The sequence below is a fragment of the Belonocnema kinseyi genome, chromosome 8, assembly GCF_010883055.1.
Source record: "Belonocnema kinseyi isolate 2016_QV_RU_SX_M_011 chromosome 8, B_treatae_v1, whole genome shotgun sequence".
Taxonomy (NCBI): Eukaryota; Metazoa; Arthropoda; class Insecta; order Hymenoptera; family Cynipidae; genus Belonocnema; species Belonocnema kinseyi.
Window position 1 is genome coordinate 71,148,670 of NC_046664.1, and position 18,502 is coordinate 71,167,171.

General features: G+C 23.2%; 2 protein-coding genes across 5 annotated transcripts in view; one reads left to right on the forward strand and one right to left on the reverse strand.

Annotated features, from left to right (window-relative positions):
- Window positions 1–4,867, forward strand: part of LOC117178836 (probable phenylalanine--tRNA ligase, mitochondrial) — a 27,129-nt gene extending 22,262 nt beyond the window's left edge. Inside the window, exon 4 of the mRNA XM_033370335.1 lies at window positions 4,459–4,867. Within this exon, the coding sequence (XP_033226226.1) occupies window positions 4,459–4,749 (291 nt within the window). The 3' untranslated portion in view covers window positions 4,750–4,867. The remainder of the gene's footprint in view (window positions 1–4,458) is intronic.
- An 8,374-nt stretch (window positions 4,868–13,241) lies between these two features.
- The window catches only part of LOC117178152 (probable phospholipid-transporting ATPase IIB), a 133,984-nt gene continuing 128,723 nt past the window's right edge, over window positions 13,242–18,502 (reverse strand). For all 4 annotated transcript variants that reach the window (XM_033369416.1, XM_033369415.1, XM_033369418.1 and 1 more), the window contains 2 exons: window positions 18,011–18,214; window positions 13,242–13,842 (listed from right to left, as the gene is read on the reverse strand). In XM_033369416.1, the coding sequence (XP_033225307.1) occupies window positions 13,709–13,842; window positions 18,011–18,214 (338 nt within the window). In that variant the 3' untranslated portion in view covers window positions 13,242–13,708. The remainder of the gene's footprint in view (window positions 13,843–18,010; window positions 18,215–18,502) is intronic.

Sequence of the window (18,502 nt, forward strand, 5' to 3'; positions counted from 1 at the left end):
CACGCAATTCTTTTACCTTGAGATCATTTACTCCCCTAGCATTCCAAACACCCAGTCTCCATTCGTCGCCTGAAACATGACCTTTAGATTTTCCGTGTGCAATTTTAATTTATTAACCCATATAGTTCCCCAACTGTTAATTGAATTAAATTAATCATTTTACGTTCTTTAGTATTTTTAATTAATAATTATTTAAATCACAATAGCTGTCAATACATACAAATAAATTCAATTAAAGGATTTCAAAGATGGACAGTTTCCAAATAAATTTTTAGTATTGTATAATTTTATTTTATTTGCAAAACAAAATTAAGATTCCGGAATACAAATTTTAGATATTGGACATCCGAAAGTTAAAACTTGTACGATTTGATTTTGTTTTTCTGCCAAAAAATTTTTAGTCCTGTTCAAAAAATAAAGTAACTCTGAGATCAATTTTTAAAAAAATTAATCATAATCTGAAATTATTCCTTTTCTTAATTGGTTCATTTGATTTTTTCAATTTTAGAAGCACATAAGTGTAAAACGTAGATAGCAATGTTGTAATAAAAAAATTAATTTTTTAATTAAAGGTTCATATCTTTGGTTGAAAATTTATTTCATGTTTCGTTTAGAATACATTTTTTATGCTGAGAATTAAACTATTGTATTGTCGATTAAAAATGTATCTTTTTCATTTAAAAATTTAACCATTTGGTTGAAAATTTATCTTTTCAGTTGAAAGTTCCATTTTTTGGTTGAAAATTTATGTAGTTTGTGGAATATTCGCCTTTCTTGATAGAAATTTAATCTTATTTATGAAAATTCATCATTTTTGGTTAAAAATGCAATTATCATTGAAATGCTTCACTGAGAATTCATATTCTCGATTTGAAAATTCAATAATTTTGTGGAAAATTAAACTATTTAGTTGAAAATTATCATTTTTTGTTAAAGAATTATAGTTTTGATTGCAAAATTCAACTTTTTTGATAATAATTCATATTTTTTGTTTTAAAATTAAATAATTTTAGTGAAAATTCATTTATCTTGTTTAAAATTCACATTTTTTGGTAGAATATTCATTTTATTGGTCGAAAATTCATCCTTTCGCTTGGAAATTAAGCAAATTTGTTTAAAATTCATATTTTTTGATAGAACATTAACCATCTTAGTAGAAAATTAATGTTGTTGGTTGAAAATTCAAGTTTTTGCTTGAGAATTCAACTATCTAGTTACAAATTCATCTTTATTGATTGAAAATGATATTTTTTGTCAAAAATGAATCTTTTCCTATTTAAGAGTTCACTGTTTTTCAAATATTCCACTTTTTAGCTTGAAAATTGTACTCTTTTTTTGAAAATTCATCTTTCATTGCGGAAAAGACATTTTTATTGGTTGAAAATGAAATTTTGTAATGAAAATTCTTTTGTGTTCTAAAAAAATTTCCTTTTTGTTTAGGAGATACAAATATTTGATTGAATTTTAATCTTTTTTGATAGAAAATAAACAAATTTTCATTGAAAATGCATCTTGTATGCTAAAAATTGAACTATTTGGTTAGAAATTCAACTATTTTATTAGAAATATGATTTTTTTTTCAAAAATATTCAACGTTTTCGCTTGAAAACTTTACTCTTCAGTTGAAAATTCATCTTTTTCGGTTGAAAATGAAATTTCATTGCCTCATAAAAAACTGTCCTTTTTTGTCTTGAAAATTAAAATATTTGATTGAGTTTTTATTTTTTGGTTTGAAATATTCGACCATTTTATTGAAAATTCATCTTCGTATGCTAGAAATTCAACTTTTGGTTAGAATTTCAACTATTTTGTTCAAAATATTTCTTTTTTTTCTAAAATATTCAACTTTTTAGCTTAAAACTTTACTTCTTTGTGGAAAATTCATTTTTCATGGTAGAATCACTTCTTGATTGAAAATGAAATTTTTTGACGAAAATACAACTGCTTCCTTTCAATCAAAGATATAAATTTATAAAAAAATAGAATAGTTAAATGTTCTACAAAACAAATTTTTTAACTTATATGATTACTTTTCTATTAAAAAAGGTAAATTTTTAACAAAAATGGAATAGTTCAAGTGAATTTTTAAACTAAAAAAATTTAATTTTTAACCAAATACATGCATTTTTTAACTGAAAATATAAATTAATTTTCAACCAAAGAAATTAATTTTTAATCGCTGTGCTGAATTTTCAACCGAAAATATGAATTTTTGACCAATTAGTAGATTTTTAACCCAAAAGATGAATTTTGGTATCAACAAAAAAATCGAATTTTAACCTAAATAGTTTTTTTTAACCAAAGACATGAATTCTTTAAAAAAAAAAGAAAATTTAAATTTTTTACAACACATATAATTTTTTAACTAAAAAGATTAAAAAATGAAATTTTTAGCAGAAAATGGAATAGTTAGGGTGAATTTGTAACTGAAATAATGAATCTTCAACTAAAAATAGAATAGTTAAATTTTTAGTAAAAAAATAATGCTCAACCAAAAAGATTAATTTTCTAAAAAACTGGATGATTTTTTAAACAAAGTACATTCATTTGCAACCAAAAATTAAAATGTTGAAAGGATTTTTGAACCAAAAAGATGCAAAAAAAATAGTTTAAAAAAAATCAAGCAGTTTCCCATTAAATTCAAATTGCCAATAAAATTCAGAAATTTAAAACCAAATATTTAATTTTAACCATAAGAAAATAAATTTCGAACTTTTACGAGTTTAACTTTCATTTAAAACAATTAATTATTAACTAAATAATTAAATTTTGAACAAAAAAAAGTTTTTCAATTAAAATGATCAATCATCAACCAAATAAATCAATTTTTAACAAAGTAACTTTTTAGCTTCTGAGTACTTAAATTTTTTACCAAAAAAGAAAATAGATCAAAGTGTCTAATAAATATTTTACTTTTGAGACATTTCTGCTTTCTTTTAAATTTTCATTATTTTGGTGATTTTTGAGATATGAAAGTATATTTTTTATTACTTACAATAAGATTCATTAAAAAAAAGTATCTGTTGAACGAAAATTTTAATAAATTTTAATATTAAAAAAAAATTCTTATATTCATTTTTTGAAAAAGTTTTTTAAATTTCATCTCCAGAAGTATGCTTTATGTGGTTTAAAAAAATCCCATAAATGAAAATTGGGTTTTACGAGTTTTTGGCGCTAATTATGATTTTTTTCAGATGTTTAAAATACAAATTGTGAATAATACACCAAATACTACTTTCTATTGATAATTGGATGTTTACATAAATAATTTAAACAGTTTATTATTTTTGTTAGAAATTTTCACTTGGAATAGAGGTTAAATAATGCTAGAAAGTTTTTTTCTTAAATATTCAACAAATTATAATTTTTCATAACTGTATTTTCCTATGTTTATGCTAGATAGTTGCGATTTTTTCTGAAATTTTCAGCACTTTGTACTTTAAGTGAGGAAATAATTAATGCAAATGTGAAAAGTGGACAAAAAGTTAAACATTTTAAAAAACTGCATCTATATGTCATAAATAAAGAAGATAGTTATAAACAATAATAATTTGTTCAAACAATTATTTTTATTAAATTGCATCAATTATCACCTCATGCTAATTGAAAATTGAATAAAAATAATAAATTGTTCAAACAAATATTTATTTTGAATTTAAATCATTATTGGTTCGCTCTAACTGAAAATTTGATAATAAGTTGAAAAATTCGGAAAAACCGCGGCTTTCTAACTCTATACTATGAGAAAATTGCTAAAAACAATAATTAGCAGCAAAAACTCGTAAAAATAGATTTTACAATTATAAGGTTTTATTGAGACCCTTCAAAACAGACTTATGAGAATGATATTTAAAAAATAAGTTTAATTCATATTTTATGATACAAGACCTTTTTTTTTAAACCTGAAAGTCTTAAAAAAAGGGCACATCTGAAATTAAAAAGTAAACTTTTTTGTTGAATAAAAAATAGTAAAAATATTTTTTAAAAAATTACCTGTCACAAATCTCTTAAAAATTTAATCAGATTTTATTTTAAACGAATGTAAACATCTGATAAAAATTGTAAATTAAAAATCGATGGTACTATTTATGATTTTTTACGAAACAAGACTTTTTAAAATGTTGCTGCAATACAAATTTTCGCAGCAATGAGTTTTTATGCGTAAAAAAAAGTTTAGTGTCAATCAATATGTCATTCCAGTATTCAAAGTGGAGATTATATACTTTACCTATATTATGCCGGGCATTATATATAATGCCTAGGGATTATATAGAATGCCTAGGGATTATATAGAATGCCTAGGGATTATATAGAATGCCTAGGGATTATATATAATGTCTGTAGTATATACTTTGCCCGTAAATGAAAAAAATTTCCGCGTCACAAGAAAGTTGATTGGCACCACCAGTCCTTAAAAAAAAACTGATTATTAATCAATAAATTTTCAAATTCTTTCAGCCCGTTAGTATATATCCACAATGCAATAATGACTTGAGCTTTTGGCTACCTCAAGACGTTTCTTATTCTTCACAAGATTTTTACGACATCGTACGAGAAATTGGTGGCGACACCGTGGAACAAATATCTTTAATTGACCAGTTTACACATCCTAAAACGAAGAGGACGTCTCATTGTTATAGAATTGTCTACAGACATCTGGAGCGCGTTCTGCGCCAAGAAGAAGTGAATAAGATTCAACAAGAAATAGAAAAGTCTCTTCAAGACCGATTAAGCGTAGTCATTAGATAATATCAAGATTTTTCTTCTTTCAATGAATATTTTTTGCTTCCTTTAATATTAAAAGTCAAAAAATTCTTATATCAATTTTGTTTTAAAAATTGAATCTAAACCATGTTTTCAGTAATAATGATATATTTTTATTCTTAATAAGAAATACGTTTAATGTATCAAATAATAAAAAAAAACTATGGGAGCGTTCACAAATTAGGTGAAGTTGTTTTTCGTAAATTGTGGCCAACCATTTAAGTTTAAGGTATCAAATAATAAAAAAAACTATGGGAGCGTTCACAAATTAGGTGAAGTTGTTTTTAGTAAATTTTGAGTAACCATTTACGTATAATATATGAAATAATAATAAAAACTATGGGAGCGTTCACAAATTAGGTGAAGATGTTTTTAATAAATTTTGGCTAACCATTTCTCTTGAGACAATTTGTTATATTTAATATTTGAATTACTTACCAAAAATGAAATAGTTCAATTTTCAACCAAAAAGATAAGTTTTCGAACAAGAAGATCAAATTTATAATAGAAAGACAAACTTTGAATAATATACATATAAATTTTCGACTAAATATTGGAAATTCTATCTAAAGAAAATAAAATTGTCTACTTAAACGAAAAGAATTTTCAAAAAAATTGTTAGATTTTCAATTTAAAAAATTAATTTTCATGCTAAAATGGTATAGACAATTTTCCAGATAAAAAAATTTAATTTTCAACAAAATAGTTCAATTTGTGATAAAAGAAGTGAATTTTGAACTAAAAAAGAACATATTTTCAGCTCAAAATGGAATAGTTAAATTTTCTCTTTAAAAAAATTAATTTTTAAACAAAAAATCGATTTTTTAAATAGAATTCTTAACTTTTCAGCCATAGAAATGAATTTTCATGTGAAGTAATAAATCTTTCAAACAAAAATATATATATATACTTTTTATACACAGTATAAATTTGATCGAAAAAGATGAAATTTCAACATAAAATTAAATATTTTATATTCCAACAAAACAAAATTTTTAATATTAAATGAAAAACAGTTTAATTTAAGCAAAAAAGACCAATTTTAAATAAAATACTCAATTTTGAAGTTCGAAAACTAATTTTCAATAAAGAAGAAAAACACAATTTTTCAGTAAGATAGTTAAATTTTTGTCGAAAGAAATAAATGTGCAATTATAAAAATAAATTGTTAATAAAAAATGAAATATTTCAATTTTCAGGAAAAAATAATTTTGAATAAATTACTTAAGTTTGCAACCAAAACTGAAGAATTTTCAACAATAAAAAATACAATTATATAGTTACATTTTCATGGAAAGCAGTGAATTTGCAGCTAAAAAAAAATTTGCAACCAAAAAGATGAATTTTCAACTGAAGTATTAATTTTTATCTAAAAAAAAAAGATATTTTTAAGAAAGTAATTCAATTTTTCAACAAAACAAATGTATTTGCAAACAAGAAAAATAATTTTCTCTGAAAAAAGTATGAATTTTCAAGAAAATAAAAACGAATTTTTTAAAAATTAGTTACATTTTTAACCAAGAGATGAATTTTCAATAAAATATATGAATTTGCATCCAAAAAGTTCATTTTAAATGTAAAAGAGGCGAATTTTTAACCAAAAACGGACAAGTAAAAATTTTAATTTATCAATTCTTTACGAAAAAATTTATTTTCGTCAAATCAGCTCATTTTAAACCAAAGAGATGGATCTTCAGCAAACAACGTAAAATGGAATAGTTGATATTTCAACAAAAAAATATTTTAAACTACAAGCCGTTAAAATGTACAAAAAACGACGAATTTTTAACCAAATATTTAATTTTTCAAATAAAAATGATCAGTTTTTAATTAAAAATAAAAAAATTAACTTTTTTTTAGCCAAAGAGAAGAAATTTCAAACAATAAAATGTTAATCAAAAATAGTTTGGCTATAAAAAATAGAAAAACTTTTTAAAAAATGTACTATGAAACGTTCTTGAAATATAAATTTTTTTCTTTTCAAACTGAATAACTGACCCTTTGATTCTCTTTTACAAACTAACTATAAACTTTTAATTATAATTATAACATATTTTTAAGTTAAAAATTGTTGTCTCTTTGGTTCACAGTTAAACTATTTTGTTGAAAATTCGTTTTATTTTTGGTTATAAATTGATTTTTTTAACTGAAAAATTAACTTTTTGGGTGGATTTTTATCCCTTTTATTAAAAAATTCAAGTACTTGACTGAAAATTCATGTATTTTGTTCATAATTCGTATTTTTTTGTACAAAAGTAATCTATTTGGTTGAAAATTCACTTTTTATGATTTATCATTTTAATTTAATTGGAAAAATGCTCTCTGTCTCCGTTTGGACTTTGCACTATTTTAAAATCGAGATTTAAAAATATTGATTAGAACAGTAGAAAGAAAAATTGAGATAACATATTATTAATTAATTTTACCTATTCAAAAACCTTAATATCAAATCCGTGTTTACTGATAGGAAATTAATCTGTTTTTAAGGATTTTACTATTTTGTTGTAGATTCGTTTTTTTTTGGTAAACAAATCAATCATTTTGGTTAAAAATGCAGCTGCTTTGTAGAAAATTAATCTGTTTTGACTGAAGACTCCAGTAGTTTGTCTAAATTTCGTATCTTTTGGTAGAAAATTCAACTACTTCGTTAAAAATTAATTTTTGTTGGTTGAGGAGTAAACTATTTGGTTGAAAATTGTTTTTTTTTTTTTTGTAGAAAATTAATTTTCGTGAATGTAAATTCATCCTTTTTGGTTAAAAATGCAACTGATTCGTTGAAAAGTAATATTTTTCGGCAGAAAATTTAACTGCACTGTGGATCATTCGTCTTTTGGAATTGAAAATTCTACAATTTGGTTGAAAATTATTTTTTTAAATTAATATCTTTGTTGAAAATTTAACACGTATTTGAAATTTTAAAAATATTGTTCGAAATTCGCGGATTTTGTTCAAAATTAATTTTGTATCTGAAATTTAGCTATTCCTTTTTAGTTAAAAATTAATCTGTTTTGGTTGAGGATTAAACTAGTTGGTTGAAAATTCATCATTTTTGGTTAAAATTGCATTTGATTGGTTAAAAAATTATATTTTTGGGTTGAAAATTTAAGCTTACTGTAGAAAATTCTTTTTTTGGACTTAGAAATTCTACAATTTGGTAGAAAATTATACAATTTAATTGATAGGTATTTTTTTGTTTAAAATTAATATTTTTGGTTGAAAATTCAACCAATTCCCCGAGAAAAAATTCAAGGTAGTAAATACAATTATTGTACTCAGAACTTGGGATCTCTGTTTTACATTTTACAATTTACCTGTTTTTCAGTTCGGGAAAAACTAAAGAAGGGCGGTTTATTGCGGGGAAAACCAAGGGCAGTAAATAAAATGATTTTGTCCTGGACCTGAGATTTTTGCATAGCATGCGTTCTTTTATTAAAAAAGGTCAGTTTATTGTGCGCAAATAAACCAGCGACAGGATTAAAGGATTAAGCTGAAGGCAAGAACTACAGGTATTTCCGTCCGGACACATCTGGGGCAATAAATTATTAAAACGACCGTCTGGGTTTCAAAGAAATATTCTCTTGACCATCATTCGGATAATGTGCAGAATTCCTGAAAATAAAACCGAGAGTACAACGACCAAATTTGAAAATCCAACATAAAATTTTCCTATTGCAATTTGAAAAATATGACAATTTTCCCAAAAAAGGAAAGAAAAAAATTATTTTCTTGGACAAAAATAAAAAAAGAGGAAAGAAAAATGAGAAGGCAACCAACCAAATTTTTGTGCCAGGGAGAGAGTATCGTGGTTTCGTTGCTGTTCCTACTTTCCTGATTTTTCAACTAGGTTTTCAATTTTTTATAAATAAACAAATATAACGAAAAAATGGCCATTTTATCTATTTGACGTTCCCGGTGCTCGTCAATAACAGGAAAAGTGTTGAAATCGTCTAAGTTTCAAAGAGTAATATTAGCTAAAGATGTTGCAATATTATATGTTAAACAACAACATTTTTGATAAACAAATTATTTGTTGAAAAAATGCTTTCTATGATTTTCCATATTCATACGTTTTTTCTAGTTATATTGCAAGAAATTTGAATGGAAATTATATGATATTAAAAAAAAATTTCTTTTCTGATTATAATTCTTTATATTATAAACAAATTTAATGAACAAATGCAATAATAAGGCATTTTTCGCGAGAGAAATTCGTTTTTTTATGTACATTTTCATAAATTAGGAACTTTATGATAATTTGAGCAAAATTCATAAGTTGTTGATTAATCGTATGATTTTTCAAAAACAAATTTAATAAACAAATACATTATTCGGGCATTTGGCGGCAGAAAAAAATCGGTTTTTTCAATGCCAGTCTCTTCAGTTGGGAACTTTATTAGAATTTTAGCAGGATTCATAATAAGTTCATAAATTTTATGATTTCTTTGAGGGAGGAATGGGGGGTAATGCTAGAAAAAAATGCTTTTTTAATTAATTTTTTTTAGAGATCTGGTTAAAGTAAATTTATTTACATGTTTTTCAGGTGAAAAAGTATTATTTTAAAAATAATTAGTCATTTTTTGTAGAAAAATGTCGTGAAATAAGCTAGTGATAGAGCATTTTCGAGTACGTCTCTTGAAAAAGATGATTTGCAGTTCAAGCGATATCTCAACGTAGATTTATCGGAAACCAAAAAAATTGCAAAATTTATTTCAAATATAAGGTTTAACCCCCCCCCCCCGCCCACGATTATTTTTAAGACTTTTTTTTTAAATTTTTGTGATCATTTGAAGTAAAATATGCGATTTTGTACGAAAAATTTCGTCATTTCTTAAGTGAAAAACAACGTTAATATAAAAAAACTTCACGAATGCAGAAAGTGTTGTGAAAACTAATAAAAATTCTATTATTTTATAGTATTTTTCATTGTCTTCTGGCACATTCCTATATTTTCAAGCGCTGCTGAGGTATATGAGGAGGGTCGGCTTTAAATTTGAAAAAAAAATGTAATCAACAAATGCATTAATCAGGCATTTGTCTATAGGAAAATTCATTTTTCTTTCTATGGAAACTTTTTTAATTAGGATATGGAAAAAAATGTAGTTTATCGACAGATGACCGCGAATAATGCATTTGTTAATTAAATTTGTTTTAAAAAAATAAATAAAATGTATCGACCAATTATGAATTTTGTTTAAATCATCATGAATTATTATTTATGCTGTCAGAATTTGAATTTTCCATTTTTCAATAAAATTTAAAAAATTGTTATGATAATCTTGTAGGGCATTAAAAAAGAAACATTTTTCTTCTCGTGACTTTTTTCATATCGTGAATTATTCGGTTAAAATTCTGATTTTCGTGTATTTTTGGGAATTATGTAAATGCTATAAACTCTGGTAAATTTTGGCTTTATAAAAAAAAGTCATTGAGATAAATTGTTCGACGGATTCAGAGGCGTCTCAAAACGTGGACATTTTACAAAAACGAGGGGGGGGGGGAGTCAAATTTTACACAAATCTAATACCTTCTCTTGAAGAGAATGTAAAAATTCAAAATCATTTCAAATCATTGAAATCCTAGGAAATCCGTCTCCTCTAGTAAATAAATTATTTGAAATTCATTAGAGTATTATTAAATCACGTGAAACTCTATGAAATCGGATATTTCCTGAAATCTAGAATTCCTTGGAATCTTTTAAAATACCCTAAGATACCTTCAAAAATTTTTTAAATATTCTAAATTCTTTAAAGTACTTCTAAATACTTTCAAATTATTAAAATAAATGTAATATTCCTAATCTTTTTAAGTGCCATACAATTTTTTAATTCTTTTAAAGTACCTTGAAATTTTTGAAAATACTTAAAACCCTCCGAAATCTCTTTCTTCGGTTTAATAAATTAATTAATTAAAATACCCTAAGAATGTTAAAAATTCTTCAAAATCTTTTTAAAACCTTCAAAATTAAAATTAAATATTTTAAACACTTTAAAAATCTTCTAAATAATTTCAAATTATTAAAATGAATTTAAATTTCCTTAAAATATTTCAAACTATTTGAAACTCTTTGAAACCCTAAGTTACGAAATCACTCTCTTCTGTTGAGTAAATTAATAAATTAAAATACTCTAAAACGTTAAAAATTATTTAAAATTTATACACATTTTTCTTTAGACCTCTGTAACTTTTGGCCTAATTAAAACATTGCTTATTTTCTTTTGGTTCAAAATTGATCTTCTTAGTTGAAAATTCAGATATTTTGTTGAAAATTAGACTACTTTATTAAAGTCACGTATTTTTATTCGTCTTTTTGGTTTAAAAATTCAACAATTTGGTGGAAAATTAACTTTATTGTTAAAAATTCATATTTTTGGTTGAAAAATCCACTATTTTGTAAGAAAAATAAACAACTTGTTTAAAAATCAAACCATTTATTTGAAAATTTAATTACTTTGTTGGAAATTGGGTTTCTGTTAAAAATGAATTTTCTTTCATCTAAAAATTGAACTATTCCATTTTTGGTTAAAAATTAATCTTCTTGGTTGAAAATTTAGATATTTTGTAAAAAATTGAACTTTTTGAATCAAACTTTAATTATTTTGTTTAAAATTCCAGTATTTTGTTAAAGTCATATTTTTTATCGAAAATTCAACTGTTTTCTTAAAAATTCGTCTTTTTGGCTCAAATATTCATATTTTTGTTTGGAAATTGTATTATTTCGTAAGAAAAATAAATTATTTGGTTACAAAATAATGCCATTTATTAAAAAATTTAATCGGATTGTTGGAAATTCGTATTTTCTTGTAGTTAAGATTTCTTTTTCATCTGAAAATTAAACTATTTCATTTTGTTGTTGAAAATTAATCTAGTTGGTTCAAAATTGTTTAAGCATTAAGCCATTTATTAAAAAATTTAATTACTTTTGTGGGAAATTTTTTTCTTGGTTAATAATTAATTTTTTATCTGAAAATTTAACTATTCCATTTGTTGTTGAAAGTTCATCATTTTGCTTTAAAAATTCAGCAATTTGGTAGAAAATTAACTTTTTTTTGTTAAAAATTCATATTTTTTGCTAAACATCCAAGCATTTTGTCAGAAAAATAAACTATTTGGTTAAAAATCATGCCATTTATTTGAAAATTTAATTACTCTGATGGAAATTCGTTTTTTTATTGTTAAAAATTAATTTTTTATCTGAAAATTAAAATACTTTATAAGGAACTTAAACTGTTTGTTTAAAAGTTAAGCCATTTATTTGAAAATTTAATTAATTTGTTGGAAATTCGGGTTTTGTTGAAAATTCAGCTAGTCTGTAAAAAATTGAACTATTTTTTTGAAAGTTTATTTATTCTGTTGAAAATTCAACTATTTTGTCAAGGTCGTGTTTTTTGTCGAAAATTCAACGATTTCGTAAAAAAAAATAAACGATTTGGTTAAACATTCAGCCATTTATTTGAAAATTTAATTAATTTGGTTGGAAATTCGTTTTTTTTATAAATTAATTTTTTATCTGAAAATTTAAATATTTTGTAAGAAAAATAAACTATTTGGTTAATCATTAAGTCATTTATTTGAAAATTTAATTACTTTGATGGAAATTCGTTTTTTTTTCTTAAAAATTAAGTTTTTTTTGGAAGTTTAATTATTCTGTTGAAAATTCAACTATTTTGTCAAGGTGGGTTTTATGTCGAAAATTCAATTATTTTGTAAGAGAAATAAACAAATTGGTTAAACATATAAGCCATTTATTTAAAAATTTAATTAATTTTGTTGAAAATTCGTTTTTTTTTGGTTAAAAATTAATTTTTCATCTTAAAATTTAACTATTTCATTATTGGTTGATAATAATTTTCTTGGTTGAAAATTCAGGTATTTTGTTGAAAGTTTTATTATTTTGTTGAAAATTCATCTTTTTGGCTTAAAAATTTAACAGTTAGGTAGAAAATGAATTTTTTGGTTAAAAGTTCATATTTTTTGCTAAACATTCAACTATTTTGTAAGAAAAATAAACTATTTGGTTAAACATTAAGCTATTTATTTGAAAATGTAATTACTGCGTTGGAAATTCATTCTTTTGTTAAAAATTCAGCTGTTTTATAAAACATTGAACTATTTTTTTGACAGTTTAATTATTTTGTTGAAAATTCAACTACTTTGTTAAAGTCATTTTTTCGTTAAAGTTAGACTCTTTTGTTAAAAATTCGTCCTTTTCGATTGAAAATTCATCTCTAATCGTAGAAAATTCATCTTCCTTGTGTGAAAATTCATCTCTCTTGGCTACAAATGAACTTTTTAGTCGAAAATTCAACTGTCCTATAAAAATTCATTTTCCTGCTTGAAAATTCGACTACTATATTTTTGATATGTCGATAATATTGGTCTTTAATATATCAACATGGATCACAATGCTTTTTTTTATTAAATAATACAAGTAAATGTACGCTCTTTATCGGGTTTTATATAGAAAAAGAATATTCAAATAAAATAAAGCCTCTTTACTAGGAAATACTTCATCGTTATTATTTTTCTATGTAAATAACGTACAGTTATATAAATATATTTTATGTGAATAAACCTAAAATATGCAATACCAAAAGCTATAAATCTGTACAAATGCTATAAGTAGCATGAAATTCAATAAAATTATACAACTCATCATTAAAATTAGAAATGCCAGCTTAAAAGCTCGTTGTGTTATACAAACTGATAAATAACTCTCTCCAATATAATTTCCAACAGTCGATCGTCTTTTTTTCTCCTTGATTCAGACACAATCACAGAATTCTTAATACGAAACAAATAAAGTTGTATCGCTTGATGAAACAATTGAGAAGAAACTTCATGGTCAAATTTAAATGTATCATTCTCAGTAATAGAAAAATAAAGATTCATCTCACTTTCTATAATTGCAAGTTAGAAGTATCTTTTCTCTCTCTCTCTCATATATTTAGGATAACTTTGTGTAACTGGGTGGCGAGAACTTCTTCCTCAAGAATTTTAGAATGTACAATGGCAGACACGATACCAGCGTTATCACACAAACCTTCCAAATAAAATCTTCTGTTCGAATAAATTCGGCATCTGAAAGAAACCAAAATTTCAGTAAATGGGATACATATTTTTCTAAGCCTTTTCAGGATGTCTAGTAGGGTGGCCCCCAAAAAGTTACATTTGAGAAATTTCAAGGGGCGTCGATGCCAAAACGTTTTTATTTTGTAATAAAATTATTTTTAGAACATTGTGTGCAAGATATTCAGGACCTTTCAAAGTTTTTGGAAAAATGAAAAGATATTTGATAAATTTTCGGAAATTGTTCAGGTTTTAAATATTTTCAATCTATTAAATACTTTGAAATTCCTAAATTTATTTTTAACTGACTCGAGTTATCCGTAAAATTGTCTGAAATTGTTTTAAATTAATTTTCAAACATTTTGAAATTTTTATGTAATGTTTTAAAATCTTGTTAAATATTAACTAAAAAATTCATTTCGAAATCTTCAAAAAGACACGTTTTCTTTGGACTTTTTCGAAAATATTTACAAATTATTATTATTTTCGAAACTGTTTAAAAGCTTTTAAATACTAGATATTTTTCAAAAAAATTTTAAATACTTTGGAATGTTTCGAAAATTTTTAAATATATTCTTTCAAAATTAATGTTTTATATTAACAAATTAATTCTCCATTTTAAATTTGTTGAAATCCTTTCAAGTTGAAAATTATTGTTGTATCTTTATCGAAACTTCTAAATATCTCTTATACTTATTCGAATTATTTCTAAAATTTTATAAACCTACATAACTAAAAAAAAAAGATAATTCTTTTTAAGTTTTAAAAATTTCAAATTTCTAGAATCGTAAACATTCTTTCGAAAACATTTAAAGTTTTTATAAAGTTTCATAAAAATCATGGATATTATTTTTTTAAATTGCTCGAAAATCAAAGCTGTAGCAAAATGTCAAGAGCAGAATTATTTTGAAAAACTGAAAAATATTCAAAACTGAAATGTTTTCTTTTATCTATGTTTAATTTTTTTTAAAGATTCTGAAATAATTTTCAACCTCAAATTCAATTACTTATTCGATTTTAAAAGATCAAAATATATTGTGGAAATGGATTTTCGTATTATTTTGATCAATTACCATTTTTGTCGTTACAAAATTTTTATTAAGTCATCCAATATTTTATTTCTATATATTCTTGGAATTTAAATGAATTTATCATTTTAAATTTAATTTAAAAAATGATGAAAGCTTTAAAATATCAAGAATATTTTATATTAGAATTTAAATTAATTTCTAATCATGCAAAACAAATTTAAAAACAATTATATCATAATTAAATATTAATAATATAAAAGCCATAGGTTTTTTTCATCTGAAAATTGATCTTCTTCGTTGAAAATTCCGATATTTTTGTTGAAAGTTTAATTATTTTGTTGAAAATTCAACTTTTTTACAAATTACAAATTAATTTTTTTCATATGAAAATTGAACTATTCTATTTTTGGTTTAAAATTAATCTTCTTAGTTGAAAATTAAGCTATTCTTTAAAAAATTCACATAATTTTTTCAAAGTTTAATTATATCGTTGAAAATTCAAGTATAATTCAAGATTTGTTGGAAATTTGTTTTTTTTTGTTTCATCTGAAAATTGAATTATGCCCTTTGTTGAAAATTAATCTAGTTGGTTAAAAATTCAGCTATTTTGTAAAAAATTAAACTATTTTTTTCAAAGCTTAATTATTTGGTTAAAAATTCAACTATCTTGTAAAGAAAAAAACGAATGGTTTAAACATTAAGCCATTTATTTGACAATTTAATTACTTTTGTTGGAAATTCGTTTTTGTTGTTAAAAAGTAATTTTTTATCTGAAAATTTAATATCCCATTTTTGGTTGAAAATTGATCTTCTTGGTTGAAATTTCAGATATTTTGTTGAAAGTTTAATTATTTTGTAGAAAATTCTATTTTTTTAGTCATCTTTTTTTTAAAATTAGTCTTTCTGGCTTAAAAATTCAACAATTTAGTGTAGAAAATTAACTTTTTTGTTCAAAATTCATACGTTTAGTTAAAAATTTAACTATTTTTAAAGAAAAATGAACCTCTTTGGTTAAAAAATAAGCAACTTATTTTTAAAAAATTCATTACTTTGTTGGAAATTCGTTTTTTTTGTTGTTAAAAATTAGTTGTTTTTTATCATCTGAAAATTGAACTTTCCCCATTTTTGTTGAAAATTAATCTACTTGGTTAAAAATTCAGCTATTTTATAAAAAATTTAACCTCTTTCTTTAAGTTTTATTATTTTATTGAAAATCAAATATTTTCTCATGTCAGTCATCTTTTTATCGAAAAGTCAACTCTTTTGTGGAAAATTCTTCTTTTTTCCTTGAATATTCATATTTTTGGTTTAAAATTCAACTATTTTCTAAGAAAAATAAACTATTTCCTTATAAATTATGCCATTTAAATGAAAAATTAATTACTTTGTTGGAAATTCCTTTTTTTTTGTGAAAAATTAATTTTTTATCTGAAAATTTAACTTCAATTTTTGGTTCAAAATTAATCTTCTTGGTAAAAATATCAGATATTTTGTTATAAGTTTAATTATTTTGTTGACAATTTAACTATTATTTTAAAGTCATTTTTTTTAATCGTCTATTTGGTATAAAAATTCAATAATTTGGTGAAAAATTAACTTTTTTTGTTAAAAATTCACCTATTTTGTAAGAAAAATAAACAATTTGGTTAAAAATTATGCCATTTCTTTGAAAAATTAATTAGATTGTTGGAAATCCGTATTTTTTGTCGTTAAATTTTTTTATCTGAAAATTAAACTATTTCATTTTTTTAAAATCAATTTACTTGGTTAAAATCTCAGCTATTTTGTAAAAAATTGAACTATTCTTTCTAAGTTTAATTATTTTGTTGAAAATTTAACTGAAAAAAAGATAAATACTTGAGAAAGAATACTTGAATTTTCAACTAAAAAAAATAATTTTCAAACAAAATATTTATTTTCTACCAAAAAGATAGAATTTTTTAACAAAATACTCAAATTTCAATGAAAATAGTTGAATTTTCAATCAAAAAGGACAAATCTTCCGCCATACCTTTGAACTTAGAAGTAAAAAAGATCAATTAAAAAAAAGGAATAGTTAAAGATTCAGTTAAAAAAATTGATTTCCCAAACAAAACAAAATTTTCAATTAAAGTGATCAATTTTCAACTAAGATGGTGATTCTTAAACTAAAATAGACTAATTAAAAAAACATAAAGATCAATTTTTATAAAAAAAAGTCTAACTTTTCAAACAAAAAGATGAATTTTCAAAGAATAAGCTAAATGTTCTAAAAAAATCGATTTTTCAATAACATACCTGAATTTTTAACTAAAAAAGAAAAAAGTAAGAAAAAAAAAACAGTTTTCAACGAAAAATGAAAAAGTTAAATATTCAGTTAAAAAATTAATTTTTCACAAAAAATCATTTTTTAACCAAACACTGAATAAATAAATTTTTGGTTGAAAAAATTAATGTTTAAAATAAAAAAATTGAAGACAATAGTTAATATTTAAACCTGAATAGTTAAATTATCAGTAAAAAAATTAATTTCCATCAAAAGAAAACAAGAAAAATTTATCAACGAAGTAGTTCATTTTTCAACCAGAGATGAATTTTCGATTAAAAATATGAATTTTCAGCAAAAAAACAAAGTTTTAACAAAAGAGTTTACCTTTCAATAAAGTGATTACATTTTTATTCCAAAGAAGTTGAATACTGAACCAAAAAAAATGTAGCAGTCGATATTTTAACCAAAAAATATTTTAATTATGAATTAAAATCCGTTGAATTTTCAACTAAAAAAGATTTTTCAGTCAAGGGATAGATTATTTTTTGAACATACTGTTGAATTTTAAAACAAAAAGATAAACGAATAAGATTAATTTTCTACCAAAAAGAATGAGTTTTCAACCAAAAGTAAAATTTTCAGTTATAAAAATGAATTTAAAAAGAAAACAAAGGATTTTCAACAAAATAGTTAAATACAGTAATATAAAGCCACTTTCACAAATAAATCATCATTCTTATTCAATTTTATAAAGCAATTCAAAAATAATTAAGCACACTCTCGAAAAAATTTGTTGACTTTTAAAAAAATCCGGGAAAAACGTTAATTATCCAGGAAATTCGACAATTTGTAAAAAGAAATTTCGCTAGACACCCTGAGAAGGAATAAATTAGAAACTTACCAAAATAATCTTTGAGAACAACTAGCGATAAGAGGTATAACGCAAGAGAGAAAACTTCAGCGATGATCATCAGGTGATGCCAAGTTCTGATCGTAAGTGCCACCATAATTAATTCTGTGAGAACTAAGGCTGAAAAACTAATTGCCACGATATGGATGAACTCGTCCTCGAACATAATGAGAGCTCCGTACATTATGACTCCACCTGAAATTTAAAATAATTACCCTTTTTTTAAATAAACAATAATAATCTGAAATTTAATCATTCTTATAAAATCCTTTTCCCTCTGGAAGCAACCATTTCTTTTACTTAATAATAATTACTTAAAATTGGCATATTATTTTTTTCATTGACAGAATCTGAAAAAGAGTTATTAATATTTTTTTAATATTTCGAAAATATTTTAAACAGTTTTTTAAAGATATTTCCGGATGAACAGTTCATTAAGGTAGAATTGCATAGAATATAGAATCAATATAGAAATGGATATAT